The sequence below is a fragment of the Coregonus clupeaformis genome, chromosome 26 (assembly GCF_020615455.1).
Source record: "Coregonus clupeaformis isolate EN_2021a chromosome 26, ASM2061545v1, whole genome shotgun sequence".
NCBI classification, from domain to species: Eukaryota; Metazoa; Chordata; class Actinopteri; order Salmoniformes; family Salmonidae; genus Coregonus; species Coregonus clupeaformis.
Window position 1 is genome coordinate 31,223,499 of NC_059217.1, and position 27,794 is coordinate 31,251,292.

The 27,794-nt window shown below is 45.5% G+C and overlaps 1 protein-coding gene across 1 annotated transcript; it reads right to left on the reverse strand.

Moving 5' to 3' along the window:
* Positions 1-274: 274 nt before the first annotated feature.
* Positions 275-27,172, reverse strand: epx (eosinophil peroxidase). The gene is made up of 18 exons (XM_041849827.1): positions 26,281-27,172; positions 25,804-25,888; positions 24,619-24,709; positions 24,268-24,443; positions 22,047-22,179; positions 20,875-21,004; positions 17,200-17,406; positions 14,982-15,393; positions 12,876-13,036; positions 10,624-10,882; positions 6,563-6,733; positions 3,991-4,053; positions 3,606-3,780; positions 2,323-2,534; positions 1,637-1,801; positions 1,294-1,377; positions 799-904; positions 275-551 (listed from the first exon to the last, which is right to left on the reverse strand). Exons 1-18 carry the CDS (start codon positions 26,296-26,298, stop codon positions 500-502), a joined length of 2,700 nt encoding a protein of 899 aa, XP_041705761.1. The 5' UTR covers positions 26,299-27,172; the 3' UTR covers positions 275-499.
* Between the last annotated feature and the right edge of the window lie 622 nt (positions 27,173-27,794).

Sequence of the window (27,794 nt, forward strand, 5' to 3'; positions counted from 1 at the left end):
CCTTTGAGGTTTATATAACGTGACTGTGGGCTAAAACAGACCTTTGAGGTTTATATAACGTGACTGTGGGCTAAAACAGACCTTTGAGGTTCATATAACGTGACTGTGGGTTAAAACAGACCTTTGAGGTTTATATAACGTGACTGTGGGCTAAAACAGACCTTTGAGGTTCATAGAACGTGACTGTGGGCTAAAACAGACCTTTGAGGTTCATAGAACGTGACTGTGGGCTAAAACAGGCCTTTGAGGTTCATAGAACATGACTGTGGGTTAAAACAGGGTTACTTTATTAATCTTAAAACAACATTTATACAATTCAGTTATTTCTTATTTTCAGGTTATTGTCTAACAAATAATCTGAAGTTACGTTTAATATCAACACATTCAAGTGCATACTTTTAGGATATATGTCACATTTTAAAACAAAATACTAAAACGTAATAAAATATGTATGAGGTGTCGCTTGGTTATCTGTCCCTCTTACAGCAACCACTGTTTATCAGTTCTGTTTATCGGTTCTGTTTATCGGTTCTGGCTTCTTTGGAAAATACCTGCAAGAATATTCAAAAAACAGAAATGCTGTTTTTGAAATGTTAATGAACATTTGTTAAGCAACATCTTCCAGGGTTGGGGGTCAATTTCATTTAAATAAAACAATTTTAAATACTTTTCAATTACGTAAATAAGACATTGAATATCAGTTTACTTCCTGAATTGACAAGGAAATGATGAAATTGACCCCAACCCCTGATACATTATAATGACCTTTATCACCTGGACATCATTATGATGACGTACCTTCTGCAACAGGCCAGTATCATAAACATGACGGCCACGCCCCCAACCACAGCTATAACAGCAGAGATGACTGAGACTGCAGAATGGGAGGAGGACAGGTCCAGCTCTGGGACACACAACACACAAACAGAGGCACAATTACACTGGTTCACATGTTTATTAAGGGGGCTCTATTCAATCCGTAGCACTGAAGCGTTACGAAATATAAAAGGTACATTTCCGATTGAGCCGACATATGCAGCATTTACCGTAAATTCAGTCTCGGCTGGACTTCCGTGATACGGATTGAATAGAGCCCTTAGTATCGTCTGTAGATGGTCAGACACATGAACAGATGTATAGAATGTATAGAAGGTATAGAATGTATAGAAAATATAGAATGTATAGAAGGTATAGAAGATATAGAAGGTATAGAATGTATAGAATGTATAGAAGGTATAGAAGATATAGAAGGTATAGAAGGTATAGAATGTATAGAAGGTATAGAATGACTACCTGTACACGTATATGCCCCAGGTGTGTTGAGGCAGTCCATGTTTTGGGGGCACGGGTTTGGCTGATCGGCACACTCATCGACATCTACAGCAAATCAGTCAGAATACTAAAATAAAGACATGCATGTCGCCTGTAGTGACTTAATTAAACTCTCTCTCTCTCTCTCTCTCTCTCTCTCTCTCTCTCTCTCTCTCTCTCTCTCTCTCTCTCTCTCTCTCTCTCTCTCTCTCTCTCTCTCTCTCTCTCTCTCACCACTCACTCACTCACTCACTCACTCACTCACTCACTCACTCACTCACACACACACACACACACAAACACCCCAGCCCACTCCACTCCATACCGTGGCAGGTTGGGGGAGCTGGACTCCACTGATAGTTGTTGGGGTCACAGGTCACAGAGGATGGACCAATCAGCTGATAGCCTGGACCACACTGGTAGTAGATGATGGCGTCACAGAGCAGAGAGTAGCCTGACTGTAACCTGGGGACTGGACCACAACGGGGATCTGGAGGGAGGGAGCAGAGAGTAGCCTGACTGTAACCTGGGGACTGGACCACAACGGGGATCTGGAGGGAGGGAGCAGAGAGTAGCCTGACTGTAACCTGGGGACTGGACCGCAACGGGATCTGGAGGGAGGGGAGCAGAGAGTAGCCTGACTGTAACCTGGGGACTGGACCGCAACGGGGATCTGGAGGGAGGGAGCAGAGAGTAGCCTGACTGTAACCTGGAGACTGGACCGCAACGGGGATCTGGAGGGAGGGAGCAGAGAGTAGCCTGACTGTAACCTGGGGACTGGACCGCAACGGGGATCTGGAGGGAGGGAGCAGAGAGTAGCCTGACTGTAACCTGGGGACTGGACCACAGCTGAGGAGGTCAGATGATAATCAACAGTTTCAGCCTGTTGGAGAGGACCGGCCTGAGCAAGGCTCTGCACAGAATCCCTGATCTACTGAAATACACGTATCTTGCATACCAAGGAGTTGCTCGATTTCTTTACCGACTCCATTAGGGTTAATAGAACAGTACCTGTGTCGGGCTCCTTCCAGGCAGAGAGGTTAAGGTGTGGGATGAGGGGGTGGCTGCAGGCCAGCATGTCTTCTGGGCTGACCGTACGGCTGAAGGGGTCGGAGGGAACACGTGTGATGTGTGTGTTGTCACAGATGATACGGGATAAGGACACGGTGTGGAGGTGAGCTCTCTGGGTGCTGGTGAACACACCATCTCTCTCCCACCAGAACCTGACAGAGGGGGAGAGGTTGCTGGGTAGGCAGACATTCTGTAGGGCCGATTCAAACAGACACATTGGGTGGGCAGATATCTCAGACATACACTTAGTGTACAAAACATTAGGAACACCTTTCTAATATTGAGTTGCACCCCCCTTTTGCCCTCAGAACAGCCTCAATTCGTTGGGGGCATGGACTCTACAAGCTGTTGAAAGCGTTCCACAGGGATGCTGGCCCATGTTGACTCCAATGGTTCCCACATTTGTGTCAAGTTGGCTTGGTGGACCATTCTTGATACACATGGGAAACTGTTGAGCGTGAAAAACCCAGCCGCATTGCAGTTCTTGACACTCAAACCGGTGCGCCTGGCACCAATTACCATACCCCGTTCAAAGGCACTTAAATATTTTGTCTTGCCCATTCAACCTCTGAATGCCACACATACACAATCCATGTCTCAATGGTCTCAAGACTTAAAAATCCTTCTTTAACCTGTCTCCTCCCCTTCATCTACACTGATTGAAGTGGATTTAACAAGCGACATCAATAAGGGATAATAGCATTGACCTGGATTCACTCGGTCATTCTATATCATGGAAAGAGCAGGTGTTCTTATGCTTTGTCCGCTAAGTGTATATGGTACTCCATGTAGTCATGAGATTCGTGTATTTTTGGAAATGATCAATATACAATATATTCATTCAAACAATTTTATATTGCAAACCTGTCTAAGGCCAGGGCTCAATCCGGACCCGCGGACGATCCGCGTTGTAGCGCGGGTGACATTTAAAGGTAATTTCCCGATTGAGCCGGCATTTGCAGCATTTACTTTGAATGTGATCTCTGCGACCGCGGTAACAATGCCTTTAAATGGTGCATAGCCAAAAAAGGGGTGACCGGATTGAATCCCAGCCTAATTGTTATTACATGTTTGCGTTTCACAACCTTGTAACACCTTGACATTGTTTTGCGAGTGTTGCTGTGGGCAGAGGGTCCCTGGTTCGAGCCCAGTTTGGGGTAGAACAGGGATGGAAGATTTACTGTTACACGTGACAAATAGAGTGGAACACCATCTCATCTCACCTGTCTCCGTCTCTCAGTGCTCTGAACTGCCTGGCCAGTAGACAGGCCAGGAGGGGTCCCACCCGGCCCCCAGGTAGAGGAGGCTCTGAGATGGCCCCCACCCATACGTCGATGTTCTGGGACGTACCGTACAACAACAGGAACTTCTCAGCCAGACCAGGGTTACCCAGGATACCTGCCAGGTCAGAGGTCAGACGACCATGATGGAAATACGTTGGAACACATTTTTGTCCTTTATTATCCTTCATGGTTTTAAATGCAGTGTGGTGCAGTGTATACAAACATGAAAACAAGTTGTCAAAACCTAAAAACGGTGTGTTATCCTCAAATAAGTTTGGCTGGAATGTATTTTTTGAATGATCAAATATTCAGTTTATCTATCTACCTGCCAGGTCAGAGGTGGTGTTGGGAACAGAGAGACCACAAAGCCCACGCCACGAGCTGTAACCTGGTAGAGCAGGAGGTAGGGGGAGGAGAGAATGATGGAGGGGTAGAAGAAGAAGAGGAGGGGTAGAAGAAGAAGAGGAGGGGTAGAAGGAGAAGAGGAGGGGTAGAAGAAGAAGAGGAGGGGTAGAAGAAGAAGAGGAGGGGTAAAAGAAGAAGAGGAGGGGTAGAAGAAGAAGAAGAGGAGGGGTAGAAGAAGAAGTAGGAGAAGGAAGAAAAGAAGTGGAGTTAAAACAACAACAAGGATAAGTCCAGTTGGGCCGTCTTCTAACATGTACGTTTGAGAACAAGGATAAGTCCAGTTGGGCTGTCTTCTAACATGCAAGTTTGAGAACAAGGATAAGTCCAGTTGGGCCGTCTTCTAACATGTAAGTTTGAGAACAAGGATAAGTCCAGTTGGGCCGTCTTCTAACATGTACGTTTGAGAACAAGAATAAGTCCAGTTGGGCCGTCTTCTAACATGTACGTTTGAGAACAAGGATAAGTCCAGTTGGGCCATCTTCTAACATGTACTGCTTTGAGAACAAGGATAAGTCCAGTTGGGCCGTCTTCTAACATGTACGTTTGAGAACAAGGATAAGTCCAGTTGGGCCATCTTCTAACATGTAAGTTTGAGAACAAGGATAAGTCCAGTTGGGCCGTCTTCTAACATGTACGTTTGAGAACAAGAATAAGTCCAGTTGGGCCGTCTTCTAACATGTACGTTTGAGAACAAGGATAAGTCCAGTTGGGCCATCTTCTAACATGTACGTTTGAGAACAAGGATAAGTCCAGTTGGGCCGTCTTCTAACATGTACGTTTGAGAACAAGGATAAGTCCAGTTGGGCCATCTTCTAACATGTAAGTTTGAGAACAAGGATAAGTCCAGTTGGGCCGTCTTCTAACATGTAAGTTTGAGAACAAGGATAAGTCCAGTTGGGCCGTCTTCTAACATGTACGTTTGAGAACAAGAATAAGTCCAGTTGGGCCGTCTTCTAACATGTACGTTTGAGAACAAGGATAAGTCCAGTTGGGCCATCTTCTAACATGTACGTTTGAGAACAAGGATAAGTCCAGTTGGGCCGTCTTCTAACATGTACGTTTGAGAACAAGGATAAGTCCAGTTGGGCCATCTTCTAACATGTAAGTTTGAGAACAAGGATAAGTCCAGTTGGGCCGTCTTCTAACATGTAAGTTTGAGAACAAGGATAAGTCCAGTTGGGCCGTCTTCTAACATGTAAGTTTGAGAACAAAGATAAGTCCAGTTGGGCCGTCTTCTAACATGTACGTTTGAGAACAAGGATAAGTCCAGTTGGGCCGTCTTCTAACATGTAAGTTTGAGAACAAGGATAAGTCCAGTTGGGCCGTCTTCTAACATGTACGTTTGAGAACAAGGATAAGTCCAGTTGGGCCGTCTTCTAACATGTAAGTTTAGGTGTATACTATAAGTAAGTCGCTCTGGATAAGAGCGTCTGCTAAATGACAAAAATGTAATGTAAATGTAAGTACTGTTATACTGTTTAATATAACCAGCAGGGACCAGGTAGGCCTGTACTAATATAGTATAGTAGTATATAGTACAGTACTGATATTACCAGGCAGGCTGTGGTGTATATAATATAGTATAGTATAGTAGTATAGTACTAATATTACCAGGCAGGCTGTGGTCTATATAATATAGTATAGTAGAATAGTACTAATATTACCAGGCAGGCTGTGGTCTATATAATATAGTATAGTAGAATAGTACTAATATTACCAGGCAGGCTGTGGTCTATATAATATAGTATAGTAGTATAGTACTAATATTACCAGGCAGGCTGTGGTCTATATAATATAGTATAGTAGAATAGTACTAATATTACCAGGCAGGCTGTGGTCTATATAATATAGTATAGTAGTAGTAATATGTTACTAATATTACCAGGCAGGCTGTGGTCTATATAATATAGTATAGTAGTAGTAATATGTTACTAATATTACCAGGCAGGCTGTGGTCTATATAATATAGTATAGTACTAATATTACCAGGCAGGCTGTGGTCTAAATAATATAGTATAGTAGTATAGTACTAATATTACCAGGCAGGCCGTGGTCTATATAATATAGTATAGTAGTATAGTACTAATATTACCAGGCAGGCTGTGGTCTATATAATATAGTATAGTAGTATAGTACTAATATTACCAGGCAGGCTGTGGTCTATATAATATAGTATAGTAGAATAGTACTAATATTACCAGGCAGGCTGTGGTCTATATAATATAGTATAGTAGTAATATTACCAGGCAGGCTGTGGTCTAAATAATATAGTATAGTAGTAATATTACCAGGCAGGCTGTGGTCTAAATAATATAGTATAGTAGTATAGTACTAATATTACCAGGCAGGCTGTGGTCTAAATAATATAGTATAGTAGTAATATTACCAGGCAGGCTGTGGTCTAAATAATATAGTATAGTAGTATAGTACTAATATTACCAGGCAAGCCGTGGTCTAAATAATATAGTATAGTAGAATAGTACTAATATTACCAGGCAAGCCGTGGTCTCGGCCCCGCTGTAGGTTGAGGGCTCCCAGGTCTAGTGGCATCCCACCCTGGGCCTGGAACAGTCTTTCAGTTAGCTCCTCAACCATCATCTGGCCTGGCATCTGGAGCTTGGCTGGGGAGAGGAGTAGGCCACGCAGCACTGGGTCTATACCACCTGAGAGAGGTGGGAGAGAGGTGGGGGAGAGAGAGGAGAGAGGTGGGAGAGAGGTGGGGGGGAGAGAGGAGAGAGGTGGCCGAGAGAATACCCAAGAAGACTCAAGCCTGTAATCGCTGCCAAAGGTGCTTCAACAAAGTACTGAGTAAAGGGTCTGAATACTTATGTAAATGTCATATTTCGATTTTTTATTTTGAATAAAAAACCTGGTTTTGCTTTGTCATTATGGGTTATTGTGTGTAGATTGATGAGGAAAAAAACAACATTTTAAGACATTTTAGAATAAGACTGTAACGTAACAACATGTGGAAAAAGTCAAGGGGTCTGAATACTTTCCGAATGCACTGTATAACATTCTATTGGCTGCAAGACTTTTGTATAATAATTTAAATTGAAAAGTTTGTGTGTGACCTAACTCCACCAGTCCTATTAATGATATCATTTACAAAGATTATACCGTTGTAATTTTTTTTCGCTCAAAATAATGTTTTTTTTATTTTAAATTAGTATATTGGAGTTTAACTATAATATTTGTTCTAATATTTGTTCTGTCTTTTCTGGTGGATTAAACTGAAATTGAAACCAGCTTTCTATTGCTTGTTTTAAAAATAGCGATATTCTGGAGATTATTTCATTTTCAAATAACCGAAAGTGAGAGGTTGTAATACGAATGAAGGGAACACAGGGTGAGATTCTTCCTAATCTGCTGGAGAACCAGTTTGGATATAAGTATATTTTTTGTATGACTGAAGCCTTTAGTGAGAGGTCCAGTGCTTTAATATTTAATAATTTCTGCCCTTCCGAATACATATTCATTATATAAATAGGCCCGTTCAATTTTGTCTGGCTTGCCGTTCCAAATAAAGTGGAATATACTTTGCTCATATATTTAAAAAACCAAGTTGTTAGGTGTAGGCAGGGCCATAAAGAATTAATCAGGGTGATTTTTTCACAAATAGACAGGTGTTGTCCTTCCAATGGTAGTAAAATCGTATCTAATTTGGCTAACTTTCTATTAAAATGTATTGCAGTGAGGTCATTTCTTTCTTTTGGGATATGAATACCGAGCATGTCCACTTCACCATCGGACCATTTTATTGGTAAACTACACGGTAATGTAAAAGTTAAAGATCCAATACGTAATATGGTGCATTTATCATCATTCGGTTTTAATCCAGAGAGGTAAAAAAATTATCTAAATCCTCTATGAGGCTGTGCAGGGATCCAAATTGGGGATTTTAAAGAAAATATGAATCGTCAGCGTACAATGACACCTTTGTTTTTAAGCCCTCGATTTCTAATCCCTTGATATTATGGAAATTATTGGATCTGATTTTAATACCTAATATTTCCATGGCTATAATAAATAGATATGCCGATAGTGGACAACCTTGTTTTACTCCTCTTGACAGTTTAAAACTTTCTGAGAAGTAGCCATTATTTACTATTTTACACCTGTGGTTACTATACATAACTTTAAACCGTTGTATAAGAGATTCTACAAAATTAAAATAGTCCAGGCATTTATATATAAATTCCAGTCATACTTTATCAAAGGCCAGCTATGAATACCAGGCCTGGTTTCCCAGATTTTTCATAGTGTTCTATTGTTTCCAGTACTTGTCTTATATTATCTCCAATGTATCGTCCATGTAAAAAAAAAACGGTCTAATTAGGATGAATAATATCTCACAATACCTTTTTAATTCTATGCACTATGCATTTTGCTAAGATTTTGGCATTACAACACTAAAGTGTTGTCTCCAGTTTTTTAGGTGGACTGGATCTTTATATTTACCACCTGGGTCCTGTTTCAGTAATAGTTAAATCAGACCTTCTTGCTGAGTATCTGATAGTCTACCATTTTTATATGAGTGGTTGAAACATGTTAATAATCGACCTTTGAGTACATCAAAAAATATTTGATATACCTCAACTGGCATTCCATCCAGCCCTGGAGTTTTCCTGGACTTGAAGGCTTTAATTGCATCTAGAAGTTCCTCCTCTGTAATTAGTCCTTCACATGAGTCATTCTGTATAGCTGTTAATTTTACACTATTAATAGAAAAAAATCCTTACAATTAACTTCAGTTAGTGGAAATGGAGGAGACTGAAATGAAAACATGTGCTTAAAGTACTTTGCTTCCTCTTTCAAAATAGAGTTAGGTGAATCATGGATGACTCCGTCATTTGTAACACGTTTCTGTAAATTCTTTAACGATAGCATTTCTAGCATTTTCCCCCATATTCCATCCAGTTCACTTTATTTTTTATAAAATATTACATTTGATATTTCTTGAAAAAGTTCCTCCATTTATTTTTGTCCTCTAAATTATTCTGTGCCTCTATGGTACAGTTTTTATTGCTATCTATCTAACTGTACTGTTAGTTCTTCTATTTCCTTTTTTAAGATGACCTAAATTGTTTTTGTTTTAAAGATGAGTATTGAATTGCATGGCCTCTTGGAAAAAATCTGTTATAAATTCTTCTGTCTTGGTTAAAAACAATTTGTCATCCAGTAGCCTTTGATAAAATGTCCAATATCCTCGCCCTTGCAGAAATTCTGTAAGAGTAATGTGTATACCAATTATATGATGGTCCGACAGCATTCTGTCCCCTATCAACACACTTTTAACTTTTGGTGCCAGTGAGAATGCCATAAGAAAGTATTCAAGACGATTAGCTTGATTGAGCGTCCGCCATGTATATCTCACTAGGTCAGGATATTTAAGCCTCCATATATCCACTAGTTCCAATATATCCATAATATTAATAATTTCCTTAAGTGCATGAAGGTGATAGTTTGTAGTGTGATTTCCTTTACGGTCCATTGAGGTACTTTAAACCATATTATAATCTCCCAACATAATAATGGAGTCATGTATTGCCTGTAAGCTTGCGTTCACCTTTCTGTCTTGGCTGCATAGGCTATTAAAACGGATAAGGACTTCTCGTTAGTGGGTGGGTCGCTCAGGTCAGTGTCTAGGATATAGGGTTGGCACCGTTCCATCATGATACGACTAAAATAAACAAACTAAATGACAAAAAAATAATATATAATAATAATAATAATAAATAAAAAAATAATAAATAAAAAAAACTCACTTAACTCATCACACTTTTCCAATCACACAAAACACACCCCATCTTCCTACACACCCGCACTCCCCCCACATACAGTTTACACCCGTACCCACATACTGTGCCTTTTTGTGTCCTGGATTTATTATTTCATGAATTGTCCTATCTTTTATCTATTTTTAAATACTAAACATAAAAAATAGAATACAAATTATTTTACAACATTCCATAACTTGAATAGTATAGTGTATTTATAGATTCTTTATTAATTGTTGTATTTCACTATTTCAGTTTATAAATGTTTTATTACAATCCCTACCATTAATAGTTTTGGATGTTCCATCTGACTTAGAATAGCTATGGAGTAGTCTTGGTGTCTCTGAACAGTTGGTTATCAATGTACAGTTTCACGACTACGAGAGCTACACGTCTCCCTTTTAGTCTATTGTCTTTGAAGAGTGGGTACGGCACTTTGCGTCGTTCTGCGATTTCCTTTGGGAACTGATCGTTCATACCTATTTTAAAGCCGGCGAGTCTTTTGCCCATAATTGTATCTTTAACATATTAAACATATTCTATTCTTATTTACAATGAAAGTGACTCCAAAATGACACAATACATTATTTACCATTCATTTCTGGACCAAATACTTAACTTTTTCCTACTTTTAATACACATACAAGCACATTAAGCCTACTGCTGGACTAAAAAACCTATTTCAATGGAGAATCTCTATTGAGAATGCTTTATAGTCCAGGACTAGTCTTAATCTGTGTCCGGGAAACTGGCCCTAATGTAAAATGTCTCACCCTCCTGTACGACCCTCCAGGATGCGAAAAGGGAGTGGTGTAGGGGCAGAGGTGGGTGCTGTGGGGCGAGGCTGTACCCGGGGCCAAGGCGGGCCACCATCGGCTGCACGGTGACGTGGGCAAAGCGGAATGCGGCGGCTGAGAAGACGTTAGCGATGCTGGGGTCAGTCTCAGGGTCGTAGCCCCCGTACGGAGGCATCAGGAGGGAGGTGGTGGTCTCACCCAGGACCCTGGGCAGGTAGTGCTCCCAGGTCAGTATCTGGGGGAGGAGGAGATTGGGGGGGTGAGACTATCGATCCACTGCAATACAATAGAAAGCACGACTGCACCCCCACACCAAAACTCCATCGTCGACCTGAGAACCAACAATGACGAGTCAGCCTATAGGGAGGAGGTAAGTGAACTGGCGTTGTGGTGCCAGGACAACAACCTCTCCCTCAACGTCAGCAAAACAAAGGAGTTGATTATTGACTTCAGGAAAACAGAGGATCCACCCTGATCCACATCAACGTGACTGCAGTAGAGAGAGTCAGCCGTTTTAAGTTCCTCAGCGTTCACATCACAGAGGACATGACGTGGAAGAACAAAACCACGACTCTTGTCAAGAGGCGCAACAGCATCTCTACTTCCTAAGGTGGCTGAATAAATTTGGCATGCCACCCCGGGTCCTCTCCAAATACTACCGCTGCACCATCGAGAGCGTCCTGACCGGTTACATCACGGCCTGGTACAGGAATTGCTCCGTCCACGACAGCAAGGACTTCCAGCGTGTGGTGAAGATGGCCCAGTACATCACTGGGACCATGTTCCCACCCCATCCAGTACATCACTGGGACCATGTTCCCACCCCATCCAGTACATCACTGGGACCATGTTCCCACCCTATCCAGGACATCTCCTAGAAACAGTGCCTGAGGAAGTACCGCAGCATCATCAAGGACCCCCCACACCCCCCAGCCACGAGCTGTTCTCTCCCTTACTGTCAGCCAGACTGTACCGGAGCATGAGGTCTGATACCAACAGGCTCAGAGACAGTTTCTATCTACAAGCCATCAGACTGTACCGGAGCATGAGGTCTGATACCAACAGGCTCAGAGACAGTTTCTATCTACAAGCCATCAGACGGTACCGGAGCATGAGGTCTGATACCAACAGGCTCAGAGACAGTTTCTATCCACAAGCCATCAGACTGTATTGGAGCATGAGGTCTGATACCAACAGGCTCAGAGACAGTTTCTATCCACAAGCCATCAGACTGTACCGGAGCATGAGGTCTGATACCAACAGGCTCAGAGACAGTTTCTATCTACAAGCCATCAGACTGTACCGGAGCATGAGGTCTGATACCAACAGGCTCAGAGACAGTTTCTATCTACAAGCCATCAGACGGTACCGGAGCATGAGGTCTGATACCAACAGGCTCAGAGACAGTTTCTATCTACAAGCCATCAGACTGTATTGGAGCATGAGGTCTGATACCAACAGGCTCAGAGACAGTTTCTATCTACAAGCCATCAGACGGTACCGGAGCATGAGGTCTGATACCAACAGGCTCAGAGACAGTTTCTATCTACAAGCCATCAGACTGTACCGGAGCATGAGGTCTGATACCAACAGGCTCAGAGACAGTTTCTATCTACAAGCCATCAGACGGTACCGAGCATGAGGTCTGATACCAACAGGCTCAGAGACAGTTTCTATCTACAAGCCATCAGACGGTACCGGAGCATGAGGTCTGATACCAACAGGCTCAGAGACAGTTTCTATCTACAAGCCATCAGACGGTACCGGAGCATGAGGTCTGATACCAACAGGCTCAGAGACAGTTTCTATCTACAAGCCATCAGACTGTACCGGAGCATGAGGTCTGATACCAACAGGCTCAGAGACAGTTTCTATCTACAAGCCATCAGACTGCTGAACACTTGAACTGGACTGACCACCTGCTCTGACTCTGACACACACACACACACACACACACACACACACACACACACACCTGCAAGTAAGCATTTCATTGGACGGTGTATCCCGTACATACACAGAAGGAACCTGCAAGTAAGCATTTCATTGGACGGTGTATCCCGTACATACACAGAAGGAACCTGCAAGTAAGCATTTAATTGGACGGTGTATCCCGTACATACAACTAATAAAACTTGAAAGAATAGGAAGCTAAATAAACAGCACCTAGACCCCAGACCCTGGAGGAGGCTTCATCTGTCTGGGAAACAGACCCATAGTGTGTGTACCTGGTGAACAGCCCCCATGATCTTCCTGGCCTCCTGGTACAAGGTGTCTGGGCTCCAGTGAGGGTTGAGGAGGTGCAGCTCTCTGACCAATCTGTTGTGTTCCCTCAGGAACAATGTGTGGAGCGCTATCATCCCCAGGTGCTCATTGGCCCGTGAGTCACCTAGACAACAGAATACAGGAAGTTTGACCCATAGACATACAATTACTAGAAGGAAGAGCTATCAAGGTGCTCATTGGACCGTGAGTCACCTAGACAACAGAATACAGGAAGTTTGACCCATAGACATACAATTACTAGAAGGAAGAGCTATCAAGGTGCTCATTGGCCCGTGAGTCACCTAGACAACAGAATACAGGAAGTTTGACCCATAGACATACAATTACTAGAAGGAAGAGCTATCAAGGTGCTCATTGGACCGTGAGTCACCTAGACAACAGAATACAGGAAGTTTGACCCATAGACATACAATTACTAGAAGGAAGAGCTATCAAGGTGCTCATTGGACCGTGAGTCACCTAGACAACAGAATACAGGAAGTTTGACCCATAGACATACAATTACTAGAAGGGACACTATGTACCTGGTGAGTCAACTGGACAACACTTTACTTAAATTGTTTTAAGAATGTATATGAGCCTTTATAATGTCTTACAATAAGCCTTATTATTAATGGGAACCGCTAGATATTTAACCTGAGGTCTGCTACAGTACATTAGCAACGGTCATATAAATTGTTAAAAGGTTTTTAAAACACTTCTAACAAATACAACTGTTTGACAATGGATGAAGATCCTCCAAACTTTTAGAAATTGTATAATCCATCAGATATTGACTGAATTATAGCACATAAAACATTTTACTGGCATGGACAAATAATGAATGGAGTTCAGGGATTTTGAATAGTTTGTGTTAAAACAAAGAAAATTATGTGTGCCTCATTTGCATAAATGCACTAGATTATTTGCATATATGACTAAATTAACATAAATGGGTGGATCAGGGCTGCAAGCACCAAACACTTGCTCTGTCTACCCTACCATCACTCACCTGCGCTGTCAAGACTGCCTCATTAATTACTGTTGTTGTCACGTTCTCTTGCATAATTCAACAGGTGTGTCAATAGCAGGACACCCTTTGATAAAAAGTCAACGGGCTTGGCTCGAGATGACACCTATCTAAACATCCTTTACATTGTTTGTGAGATGTGACATAATATCACTATAATCCAAGTGTTCATTTTCAGAAGTTTGCTTTCATTTCAGCGCATGTAATTTGTAAAAATGTCAACTGTATTAAATGATTGCTTTTTTCAACTCCACATAAAATGAACACCCATCATAACACATTTATCTTTCTTTTCGTTCTTGTGATGTACTTGTCGAGACGGTGCATTAAATCCTAGACGAAGCTTTAGATTCAAAGGAAAGACAATGCATTCCATAGAGCCCATTTCAGCCATTACCGGCTGAAATACACCTTATGGAACAACGGGGACTGTGAAGAGACACACACAAGGGTATAGACACATGCATATGCACACGTTGTGATATTGTTGTATGGTGGTATTAAACATTTTGTATTGTAGATATGTAGTGGTGTAATAATGTCATATGAAGTACTGTTTTATATTTTGTTTTATATGTAATGTAAGTGCATTAATATGTTTGGACCCCCAGGAAGAGTAGCTGCTGCCTCGGCAGGAACTAATGGGGATCCATAATAAACACAAATACAAAAATACCGGGGTGTGTTTGACAGGTCATTGCGAACATTTCCGCGGTGGTAACGCTAACGGGGAAAAACATCAGGCACAAGCAAGAGTATGAAAGAGTCACAGGAGTAAAATGAAAGCAATCAAATCCAGCGAGATTTAAGTGACAAGTGGATTATGAATCCCTCAAACACAGGAAATAGATTGCTGAAAAAGACAGATCCTCAGGTGGGCGGGGCATACAGGACATACTGTATCTAGGCACATAGTTCAGAGCAGCAGATAACTAGGTTGTTAGTGTAAAACACTTTGTGAGAGTAGTTGATGCAAAAAGGGCTTTATAAAAACATTAGATTGATTAATTGATTAATTGATTGATGGATTGTGCCATACCTGCTTGGAAACAGGATGTAATATTCTCCTGTTCTGTTGGTGCAGTAGCAGATGTCTCAGAGGCACTTGTGGCTCCGGTGGTGTTGGCCCCAGGCCCGCTTCGTGGCCCACAGGGATCCAGGCGTCCCTGCAGGCGAGGCAGGTAGGGCAAGTAGCCGAGGCCCTGGTCTGAGGCCTGGTCATTGAGGGCCAGCAGACCCAGTGGAGAGGAGTGGTTCCTCAGGGCCGCGGCCAGGGGGGAGGAGCTACCGTAAACCATACTGGCATCTACGAATGAGGTGATGGCGTTCAGTTGCTCCCGGTGATGGTGGAGTGTGGCCCCGGGGAAAGCTCCGCTCCCGACACAGCTGGGTGCCGAGCGGAAGAAAGGCATGCAGCTCTGGATACCGGTACGAGGGTCTGACAGCGGGATCTGGGGAGAGGGGAAGAAAGGCATGCAGCTCTGGATACCGGTACGAGGGTCGGACAGGGGGATCTGGGGAGAAGGGGAAGAAAGGCATGCAGCTCTGGATACCGGTACGAGGGTCGGACAGGGGGATCTGGGGAGAAGGGGAAGAAAGGCATGCAGCTCTGGATACCGGTACGAGGGTCTGACAGGGGGATCTGGGGAGAGGGGAAGAAAGGCATGCAGCTTTAACACTAACCAACCCAATGTTACCATGTAATGCTTACAGGACGAAGAACAGTTTCTAAATAACGTAATGTTACCATGTAATGCTTACAGGACGAAGAACAGTTTCTAAATAACGTAATGTTGCCATGTGATGCTTACAGGACGAAGAACAGTTTCTAAATAACGTAATGTTGCCATGTGATGCTTACAGGACGAAGAACAGTTTCTAAATAACGTAATGTTGCCATGTGATGCTTACAGGACGAAGAACAGTTTCTAAATAACGTAATGTTGCCATGTGATGCTTACAGGACGAAGAACAGTTTCTAAATAACGTAATGTTGCCATGTGATGCTTACAGGACGAAGAACAGTTTCTAAATAACGCAATGTTGCCATGTGATGCTTACAGGACGAAGAACAGTTTCTAAATAACGTAATGTTGCCATGTGATGCTTACAGGACGAAGAACAGTTTCTAAATAACGTACACTCCCTTACATTTAGTGTGTTAGGATTGGAAGGTGGGTTAGTGTTAGGATGGGAAGGTGGGTTAGTGTTAGGATGGGAAGGTGGGTTAGTGTTAGGAGGGGAAGGTGGGTTAGTGTTAGGAGGGGAAGGTGGCTTAGTGTTAGGATGGGAAGGTGGGTTAGTGTTAGGATGGGAAGGTGGGTTAGTGTTAGGAGGGGAAGGTGGGTTAGTGTTAGGAGGGGAAATCAAAGGAATATGGACTGCAGTGCTGAGAGAAGATGGATAGAAAGAAACCGACGAGTGAGAGAAAGAAGGAAGGAGCATAAACAGAACCAGCTGGGTCACATGACAGTGCGGGGCCGGACAGGTGTACCTCACCTGTAAAGGGAAGCAGGTAGTGTTGTGGCCAGGGAAGATAATTGCACTCATATAGCGCTTGGCTTTTCCACCAGGTGCTCAAAGCACTTTCCATAGTAAGGGAGAAGTGCACCTGCTTAATGGCTTTTGTCAATGTACTGTCAGTATGTATGCTGTTTCTCTGTTGCTCTGTTCTGGACTTCTCTGTTGCTAATTTGTTATTCATTTTTTTACTAGGAGTGTCTCACCTGTATAGGGAAGCAGGGAGTGTCTCACCTGTATAGGGAAGCAGGGATGTCACACCTGTATAGGGAAGCAGGGAGTGTCTCACCTGTATAGGGAAGCAGGGAGTGTCTCACCTGTATAGGGAAGCAGGGAGTGTCTCACCTGTATAGGGAAGCAGGGAGTGTCTCACCTGTATAGGGAAGCAGGGAGTGTCTCACCTGTATAGGGAAGCAGGGAGTGTCTCACCTGTATAGGGAAGCAGGGAGTGTCTCACCTGTATAGGGAAGCAGGGAGTGTCTCACCTGTATAGCGTAGCAGAGAGTGTCTCACCTGTATAGGGAAGCAGGGAGTGTCTCACCTGTCTAGGGAAGCAGGGAGTGTCTCACCTGTATAGGGAAGCAGGGAGTGTCTCACCTGTATAGGGAAGCAGGGAGTGTCTCACCTGTATAGGGAAGCAGGGAGTGTCTCACCTGTCTAGGGAAGCAGGGAGTGTCTCACCTGTATAGGGAAGCAGGGAGTGTCTCACCTGTCTAGGGAAGCAGGGAGTGTCTCACCTGTATAGGGAAGCAGGGAGTGTCCCGGCTGCAGGTGCGGGTGCAGTCGGCCCCGGTCCTGAAGGCAGCTGTACTAGGACTCTGAGGGGTCAGAGCGAAGTCATGGTCTATCCACTGACCCCACTCCACCAGCAGGTGGGACAGAGATGAGTCCAGAGAGATGTTCTCATTGTGGGTGTATAGAACATCCTGGGATACCAGGCGCACCTGGAGAGAGGTGGGAGGAGAGAGGGAGAAGGAGGTAGAGAGGGAGAAGGAAGGAGAGAGGGAGGTGGGAGGAGAGAGGGAGAAGGAGGTAGAGAGGGAGAAGGAAGGAGAGAGGGTGGTGGGAGGAGGATTGAGGAGGGAGGAGGAAAGAGAGAGGGAGGAGGAGAGGAGGGAGGAGGAGAGAAGAGGGAAGAGGAAGGAGAGAGGGAGGAGGAGAGAGGAGGGAGGAGGAGAGAGGGAGGAGAGAGGGAGAAGGAAGGAGAGAGGGAGGTGGGAGGAGAGAGGGAGAAGGAGATAGAGAGGGAGAAGGAAGGAGAGAGGGAGGTGGGAGGAGAGAGGGAGAAGGAGGTAGAGAGGGAGAAGGAAGGAGAGAGGGAGGTGGGAGGAGGATTGAGGAGGGAGGAGGAAAGAGAGAGGGAGGAGGAGAGGAGGGAGGAGGAGAGAAGAGGGAAGAGGAAGGAGAGAGGGAGGAGGAGAGAGGGAGGAGAGAGGGAGGAGGAGGAGAGAGGAAGGAGGAAGGAGAGATGGAGGAGGGAGGAGAGAGGGTGAGGGAAGAGGGAGGAGGAAGGAAAGATGGAGATGGGAGGAGAGAGGGGGAGGGAGGAGAGAGGGAGCAGGGTGTAATTATAGGACTCTAACCGGGGGCAGGGTGTAGTAGATAGGATAGGACTCTTACCTGGAGCAGGGTGTAATTATAGGACTCTTACCAGTGCAGGGTATAGTAGTTGGATAGGACTCTTACCGGGGGCAGGGTGTAGTAGACAGGATAGGACTCTTACCTGGGGCAGGGTGTAATTATAGGACTCTTACCAGTGCAGGGTATAGTAGTTGGATAGGACTCTTACCGGGGGCAGGGTGTAGTAGATAGGATAGGACTCTTACCTGGGGCAGGGTGTAATTATAGGACTCTTACCGGGGGCAGGGCATAGTAGTTGGATAGGACTCTTACCGGGGGCAGGGTGTAGTAGATAGGATAGGACTCTTACCTGGAGCAGGGTGTAATTATAGGACTCTTACCAGTGCAGGGTATAGTAGTTGGATAGGACTCTTACCGGGGGCAGGGTGTAGTAGATAGGATAGGACTCCTTACCTGGGGCAGGGTGTAATTATAGGACTCTTACCAGTGCAGGGTATAGTAGTTGGATAGGACTCTTACCGGGGGCAGGGTGTAGTAGATAGGATAGGACTCTTACCTGGGGCAGGGTGTAATTATAGGACTCTTACCAGTGCAGGGTATAGTAGTTGGATAGGACTCTTACAGGGGGCAGGGTGTAGTAGATAGGATAGGACTCTTACCTGGGGCAGGGTGTAATTATAGGACTCTTACCAGTGCAGGGTATAGTAGTTGGATAGGACTCTTACCGGGGGCAGGGTGTAGTAGATAGGATAGGACTCTTACCTGGGGCAGGGTGTAATTATAGGACTCTTACCGGGGGCAGGGTATAGTAGTTGGATAGGACTCTTACCGGGGGCAGGGTGTAGTAGATAGGATAGGACTCTTACCTGGGGCAGGGTGTAATTATAGGACTCTTACCAGTGCAGGGTATAGTAGTTGGATAGGACTCTTACCGGGGCAGGGTGTAGTAGATAGGATAGGACTCTTACCTGGGGCAGGGTGTAATTATAGGACTCTTACCAGTGCAGGGTATAGTACTTGGATAGGACTCTTACCGGGGGCAGGGTGTAGTAGATAGGATAGGACTCTTACCTGGGGCGGGGTGTAATTATAGGACTCTTACCAGTGCAGGGTATAGTAGTTGGATAGGACTCTTACCGGGGGCAGGGTGTAGTAGATAGGATAGGACTCTTACCTGGGGCAGGGTGTAATTATAGGACTCTTACCAGTGCAGGGTATAGTAGTTGGAAAGGACTCTTACCGGGGGGCAGGGTGTAGTAGATAGGATATGACTCTTACCTGGGGCAGGGGTGTAATTATAGGACTCTTACCAGTGCAGGGTATAGTAGTTGGATAGGACTCTTACCGGGGCAGGGTGTAGTAGATAGGATAGGACTCTTACCTGGGGCAAGGTGTAATTATAGGACTCTTACCAGTGCAGGGTATAATAGTTGGATAGGACTCTTACCGGGGGCAGGGTGTAGTAGATAGGATAGGACTCCTACCGGGGGCAGGGTGTAATTATAGGACTCTTACCAGTGCAGGGTATAGTAGTTGGATAGGACTCTTACCGGGGGCAGGGTGTAGTAGATAGGATAGGACTCTTACCGGGGGCAGGGTATAGTTATAGGACTCTTAACGGGGGCAGGGTGTAGTTATAGGACTCTTACCGGGGGCAGGGTGTAGTAGATAGGATAGGACTCTTACCTGGGGCAGGGTGTAGTAGATAGGACTCTTACCGGGGACAGGGTGTAGTAGATATGACTCTTACCGGGGGCAGGGTATAGTTATAGGACTCTTAACGGGGGCAGGGTGTAGTTATAGGACTCTTACCGGGGGCAGGGTGTAGTTATAGGACTCTTACCGGGGGCAGGGTGTAGTTATAGGACTCTTACCGGGGCAGGGTGTAGTTATAGGACTCTTACCGGGGGCAGGGTGTAGTTATAGGACTCTTACCGGGGGCAGGGTGTAGTAGATAGGATAGGACTCTTACCTGGGGCAGGGTGTAGTAGATAGGATAGGACTCTTACATGGGGCAGGGTGTAGTAGATAGGACTCTTACCGGGGGCAGGGTATAGTTATAGGACTCTTAACGGGGGCAGGGTGTAGTTATAGGACTCTTACCGGGGGCAGGGTGTAGTAGATAGGATAGGACTCTTACCTGGGGCAGGGTGTAGTAGATAGGACTCTTACCGGGGACAGGGTGTAGTAGATATGACTCTTACCGGGGGCAGGGTATAGTTATAGGACTCTTAACGGGGGCAGGGTGTAGTTATAGGACTCTTACCGGGGGCAGGGTGTAGTTATAGGACTCTTACCGGGGGCAGGGTGTAGTTATAGGACTCTTACCGGGGCAGGGTGTAGTTATAGGACTCTTACCGGGGGCAGGGTGTAGTTATAGGACTCTTACCGGGGGCAGGGTGTAGTAGATAGGATAGGACTCTTACCTGGGGCAGGGTGTAGTAGATAGGACTCTTACCGGGGACAGGGTGTAGTAGATAGGACTCTTACCGGGGGCAGGGTATAGTTATAGGACTCTTAACGGGGGCAGGGTGTAGTTATAGGACTCTTACCGGGGGCAGGGTGTAGTTATAGGACTCTTACCGGGGGCAGCGTGTAGTTATAGGACTCTTACCGGGGCAGGGTGTAGTTATAGGACTCTTACCGGGGGCAGGGTGTAGTTATAGGACTCTTACCGGGGGCAGGGTGTAGTTATAGGACTCTTACCGGGGGCAGGGTGTAGTTATAGGACTCTTACCGGGGACAGGGTGTAGTAGATAGGACTCTTACCGGGGGCAGGGTGTAGTTATAGGACTCTTACCGGGGGCAGGGTGTAGTTATAGGACTCTTACCGGGGGCAGGGTGTAGTTATAGTAGGTGTGTTCAGGGTCCCAGCCCCTAGGGACCCCTCTGACGTCCTCGTACTCTGGGGGGAGCCAGCGGGAGTACGGGGTGTTGGCTGCACCCCACTTAGGGTGCTGTCTGGAGAGGGGTGACAACGTGGGTGACATACACAAACTACAAATCATGTCAAATCAAACACTCATTTCCTTTTCACACTGTAGTTTCAACCTGAACCCTACTAGCTGGATGTTGTCTTTTCACACTGTAGTTTCAATCTGAACCCTACTAGCTGGATGTTGTCTTTTCACACTGTAGTTTCAACCTGAACCCTACTAGCTGGATGTTGTCTTTTCACACTGTAGTTTCAATCTGAACCCTACTAGCTGGATGTTGTCTTTTCACACTGTAGTTTCAATCTGAACCCTACTAGCTGGATGTTGTCTTTTCACACTGTAGTTTCAACCTGAACCCTACTAGCTGGATGTTGTCTTTTCACACTGTAGTTTCAATCTGAACCCTACTAGCTGGATGTTGTCTTTTCACACTGTAGTTTCAACCTGAACCCTACTAGCTGGATGTTGTCTTTTCACACTGTAGTTTCAATCTGAACCCTACTAGCTGGATGTTGTCTTTTCACACTGTAGTTTCAACCTGAACCCTACTAGCTGGATGTTGTCTTTTCACACTGTAGTTTCAACCTGAACCCTACTAGCTGGATGTTGTCTTTTCACATCGTCCTTTCCAGCATGTGTAACCAGACCAGCAGAGTACAGCTCTGCACTCAGACAGACAGACAGGCAGACAGACAGACAGACAGACAGGAAGACAGGCAGACACGCAGACAGACAGGCAGTCAGTCAGGCAGACAGACAGACAGACAGACAGACAGACAGACAGACAGACATACAGACAGACAGGCAGACAGGCAGATGGATAGACAGACACAGATCAAATCAAATGGTATTGGGCACATGCACCGAATACAACAGTTGTAGACTTTACCGTGAAATGCTTACTTGCGAGCCCTTAACCAACAATGCAGAGTTAAAAAGTACATTTTTAAAAAAGCAACAAAAAATTTGGAAATAGTAACACAATAAAATAACAATATCGAGGCTATATACAAGTAGTACCAGTACCGAGTCAATGTGCAGGGGTACGACAGATAAGACAGACAGACCTGTTGTTGCACTCCCCGGTGAATGAGCGGTAGCGTTCAGACAGACAGCCAGTCTTACAGAGAGGTCTCTGCATCTCAGAGGAACAGCCTGTAGCCTGCAGTAGAACCTGCATGTCCTCCTCACTCAAAAGGTCTGTTGGGGGACGGAGGGAGGGAGGGAGGAACAGAGAGAGGGAGGGAGGGAGGGATGGTGGAAGGAAGGGACGGAGGGAAGGAGCGAGGGAGGGAGGGAGAAGAAGGGAGGGAGGGAGGGAGGGAGGGAGGGAGGGATGGTGGGAGGGAGGGAGGGACGGAGGGAGGGAGGGATGGAGGGAGGGAGGAACAAAGAGAGGGAGGGATGGTGGGAGGAAGGGACGGAGGGAAGGAGCGAGGGAGGGAGGGAGGGAGGGAGGGAGGGAGGAGGGAGGGAGGGAGGAGGAGGGAGGGAGGGAGGGAGGGACAAAGAGAGGGAGGGATGGTGGGAGGAAGGGACGGAGGGAAGGAGCGAGGAGGGAGGGAGGGAGGAGGGAGGGAGGGAGGGAGGGAGGGAGGAACAAAGAGAGGGAGGGATGGTGGGAGGAAGGGACGGAGGGAAGGAGCGAGGAGGGAGGGAGGGAGGGAGGGAGGGGAAGAGGGAGGGAGGAGGGAGGGGAGGGAGGGACAGAGGGAGGAGGAAGAGAGGAGGGAGGGACAGAGGGAGGGAGGGATGGTGGGAGGAAGGGACGGAGGGAAGGAGCGAGGGAGGGAGGGACAGAGGGAGGGAGGGAGGGGGGGACGGAGGGACGGAGGGACGGAGGGACGGAGGGACAGAGGGAGGGAGGAAGAGAGGGAGGGAGGGAGGGAGGGAAGGAGGGAGGAAGGAGAGGGAGAGAGGAAGGAGAGGGAGAGAGGGAGGAGGGAGGAGGGAGGAGGGAGGAGGGAGGAAGGAGGAGGGAGAAAGGAGGGACAGAGGGAGGAGGGAGGAGGGAGGAAGGAGGGACAGAGAGAGGGAGGGATGGAGGGAGGGAAGAAGGGAGGAGGGACAGGGGAGAGACAGACAGCCAGTCTTAAAGAGCGTTCACACTATGCAAGCGGCCTCTCCTAGCCATGCTAGCCTCGCCCTCATATGGGTGCTAACAAGCTAGCAAGCAACGTATCAACAGCCATTAACAGCCAATCCAGTAGGGGTTGGAAGCTATGGTGAGCTTCGATTGGTCACTCGCGTTGCGATATCGCAGAGAATTTTCATAAAGTTTAGTCCCGCCCTGTTCAGCTCCTTCGCCCAACTCGCATCGCTCAACGGTTCCCCCGCCCACTCCGCTTCTCTCTCTTTACTTCCATCGAAAGTGAATGGCTTCCGATGTTTCACCGCGCGATGCCGTTGTATAGTGTGAACGAATTGTTACAGAGAGGTCTCTGCATCTCAGAGGAACAGCTTGAAGCCTGCAGGAGAACCTGCATGTCCTCCTCACTCAACAGGTCTGTTGGGGGGAGATTGACACACAATCCAAACCCGTACCGCTCAGTCTAACCATACTGTGTTTTCCGACATAGTTACAGCAACTATGATGAGTAACAAGGCCAACACAGCGCGGCTCGGATCAGGTCGGCTCTGTAGTATATGTGTAATATGATAGTTCAGTACCAGGTGGGCTGGACTGGGCCATGGGTTAGACAGTACCAGGTAGACTGGACTGGGCCATGGGTTAGACAGTACCAGGTAGACTGGACTGGGGAATGGGTTAGACAGTACCAGGTAGACTGGACTGGGCCATGGGTTAGACAGTACCAGGTAGACTGGACTGGGCCATGGGTTAGACAGTACCAGGTAGACTGGACTGGGCCATGGGTTAGACAGTACCAGGTAGACTGGACTGGGCCATGGGTTAGACAGTACCAGGTAGACTGGACTGGGCCATGGGTTAGACAGTACCAGGTAGGCTGGACTGGGCCATGGGTTAGACAGTACCAGGTAGACTGGACTGGGGCATGGGTTAGACAGTACCAGGTAGACTGGACTGGGCCATGGGTTAGACAGTACCAGGTAGACTGGACTGGGCCATGGGTTAGACAGTACCAGGTAGACTGGACTGGGGCATGGGTTAGACAGTACCAGGTAGACTGGACTGGGGAATGGGTTAGACAGTACCAGGTAGACTGGACTGGACCATGGGTTAGACAGTACCAGGTAGACTGGACTGGGGCATGGGTTAGACAGTACCAGGTAGACTGGACTGGGCCATGGGTTAGGGTTAGACAGTACCAGGTAGACTGGACTGGGGCATTGTACTGGTGTAGACCATCTCTCTGATCAGTTCCACTGTATTGTCCAGCAGCTCGGCAGCCTTGATGTGGCTCCTGGTCTGGGGGCCGATCTGTTTGAACTGGGCTAGTAGGTCGCTGGGTCTCACAGCACCCTCCGATAGAGATGCCTTCACTCTGGAAGGACAGAGGATAGTACCCATATTATCAGACAGACAGACAAGCAGATGGACAGACAGGCAGGCCAAGACCATAATTGGTAAATAGCATTTCTCTTTTCATAGACATCGAAATGGCTTTTCATAAATAATCTGAGCAATTGACTGAGGATAGTCTTCTTCTATTGACTCACCTCTCGTTGGTGTGGGCGTAGGCAGCATTAGTTCGTTCTAAAGCCCTTTTCAGAGCCTCCTCTACCAACGTAGAGCTCAGGTATGGAACCCCTGGAGATTATACAATACACGTCACTTTTATCCAAAATTACTTATTGTAATAACCCGTGGAACTCTTTATGCATTGGAATGAGTGAGGGAGTAGCACTTTATAATCTGAGTACTTTATTACTAACCCAGAGCGTGGTGTAACAGGCAGGCAGCTGCGCTCAACGTGTGTTCGTTTGTGCATTCCAATACTCTTAACAATGATAGCGATTGGTACTCAAGTGCTACACCACCTGGCCGGCGCATATGTGTAATGACGTTATTAGCATATCGCCACACTTATAGTATAGTGAGTGCATACATTTTTTTAAGATACAAAATGTTCCAGAAAACTCTCTCTAACCAGGTTTCCATCCAACCTTTTTAATGCGCGGCAAAGTACACATTTGGAGTCACGCATTGACATGTGTGGCAGCCAGCTGTGTGGTCCTCTTACTGCTTCTCAGGGTGGTGAAAGTGCAAGGTTGTGAGCTTGATGCCCCTTTCCAATAAATATCGAGGGTTTTATTTTGGTGACGTGGTGATCGATGCTTGACAAATACAATTTTATTGTCGCTCTTATCCATAACAATATCATGTAAACTAGCCGAGCGCATGTGCCAAAACCAGAGCGGGGGCTCATTTTCTCTTTAACTCAACAGTTTCGGTGTCCGTAGAGTGGAAAATGCAATGCAAACACACATTGAATTTTAGATTTTTATTCCGTACTTGAAAACTTAAGCGGAAAATGAGTTTGTGTGCAATATGTTACCACACAATAATTTTTTTTAAATCAGCATTAAGTCCATTTGGTCCACTGGTGGGAAAATGCATATTTTCTTCATGTGGATTTTAGAATATTCGCATGAAAATCTGTCGCTATTTGGATGGAAACCTAGTTTACGACACTGATCAATGATAACTGATGTGAAACAGGACACTACCCTTTATCATGTTGGACAACATCATCGGTTCCCAACAATTCCTTTAATAATACAACAGGTAATCCAATATGATCCAACGATAATAAACACGGATGACCCCCTTTTAAATGTATAATAATCTCATGACAATAGAAAGTGTTCTTAACAGGTCATTTAACACACAGGACAGTGTACCTGAGCCGTTGTGCGCTAGCCCGGTCGGTGTGGCTGGGTGAGGTAGACAGCAGAGCAGGGATAGAGCCAGAATAAGCAAGAGACCCTACAACAAGACATTTATTTTATTTTTTTATTTCACCTTTATTTAACCAGGTAAGCCAGTTGAGAACAAGTTCTCATTCACAACTGCGACCTGGCCAAGATAAAGCAAAGCAGTGAGATAAAAACAACAACAACAACAACAACAACACACAGTTACATATGGAATAAACAAAAACGTACAGTCAAAAACACAATAGAAAATAGAAAATCTATACACAGTGTGTGCAAATGTAGTAAGTTACTACATGTAACGCAAACAATGACATAGAGGTCATCTGGGAACCCAGAACCACATCTTACACTCTGTCATAAGATCAACATAGAGATGGTACACTGTCACATCCATTTATATTGGGCGGGTGACCTCCAGCCATATAAAAAAGGAATCCTTACCATGGGTGGCGTGTCCATCTATCTGTGAGTCCAGGTCTCCAAAAGAAGTAAGGTAAGAATTAGGTATCAACCAGTGTTCATTTGAAGGTGCTGGTGATTTGAAACGGCTGTCATTTATTACAATAAAGACTTAAAAGGCATGTTTATGAGAGCCCAAATTAATAATTGTCCCTTATAGGGTGCTGCTAAGCATCTTGAGTGGTAATCAACGGTGTGTGTGTGTGGGGCAATGTCTGCCCTACGCAGGTGAGGTTGACTCTTTTATACCCTGGCAGCACAGTCAACAGGTGTGTGTGTGTGTGTGTGTGCGTTTGTGGTCAGCAGGGTCATTAGGAATGTGCAGAATCCAACTTATCAGTGTGTCTGGTGACAGCCTGTCAACATCAAACACACACACAACTCTCTCTCGGTCTTGTTGACCTCATAACCTTTCATATCAAACCTCGTTCGGAACCATTTGAAACTCTCATTGCAATCCGAGAGCGTATATAGATTCTTCTCAGCATCAACCATTTTTCTATTGAGTAAATAGTTAGAATTAATCTACTGTACTTTTTGAAAAATCGTTACCATCCATAAAAAATGGAGTTTCTTTATGTCATGAACAACACTGACATTACGTACTGAAGGACCAGTTGTTAAAGATGCCTGCATTAAAAACAAATCCTCATAAAGTTTCCTCAAGCACCAGTATTTGTCCTCCAGATTATACAGGTCCCACAGATCTGTCAGATGAAGGCACCAAAGCCATGTGTTCATTTAGAGGCTATAAAGATATTTTGTCTCTGGATTCATTAATGGGGTATGAATGACATTCTTGTCTTAAGAGAATGACTTAAAATGGCCAAAGGAGCAGTAGTCTGCTTATACATCATCTGGTCCTCTGGTCCTCTGTAGCTCAGCTGGTAGAGCACGGCGCTTGTAACGCCAAGGTAGTGGGTTCGATCCCCGGGACCACCCATACACAAAAATGTATGCACGCACGACTGTAAGTCGCTTTGGATAAAAGCGTCTGCTAAATGGCATATTATTATTATTATCTGCATGTAATAGCTAGCTATGAATCCCACATACTATAACAAAGAATCATGAAGCAATAATTCTAGAGGCTGATTTGACTCTCTGAAAAAGGCAGCTGTAGTTCCAATCAGGATAAACAGCATGGAATGTAAAACGGTGACATCATCCATATTATTCCACAGTTTTCAATTAAAAAGGCCCATCTGTCCGTCTCGCTGTTCTAACACTGTCAGTTTCTTCAGTGGCTCTGCCCCGTGCCGAATCCTTTGAATCTGATTGTCACTAAGCCAGGGGCGTCCAATGACACGACCAGGTGGGCAAGAAAGGACCGGAGGAGATAGGAGATGAGCGAGGGGAGATAATATGAGGAGGAAGGAGGGGAGAAATACGAGGACTGTTTTTGGAAGAGCTAGCTCATTTTTGAGGCAATCAAATTTGTTCAGTTGAAAATGGAATGTTTTATTTTTGAGACATTTTTTTTTTTTGTAATGTTA

Excerpts from the sequence above, each read along its gene's own strand:
- epx (XM_041849827.1), bottom strand. Across the intron at positions 4,054-6,562 it reads CCGAGACCACGGCTTGCCTG|GTTACAGCTCGTGGCGTGGG; the intron begins GTAATATTAGTA and ends CTGCTCTACCAG. Across the intron at positions 905-1,293 it reads TGGGGCATATACGTGTACAG|AGCTGGACCTGTCCTCCTCC; the intron begins GTAGTCATTCTA and ends TGTGTGTCCCAG.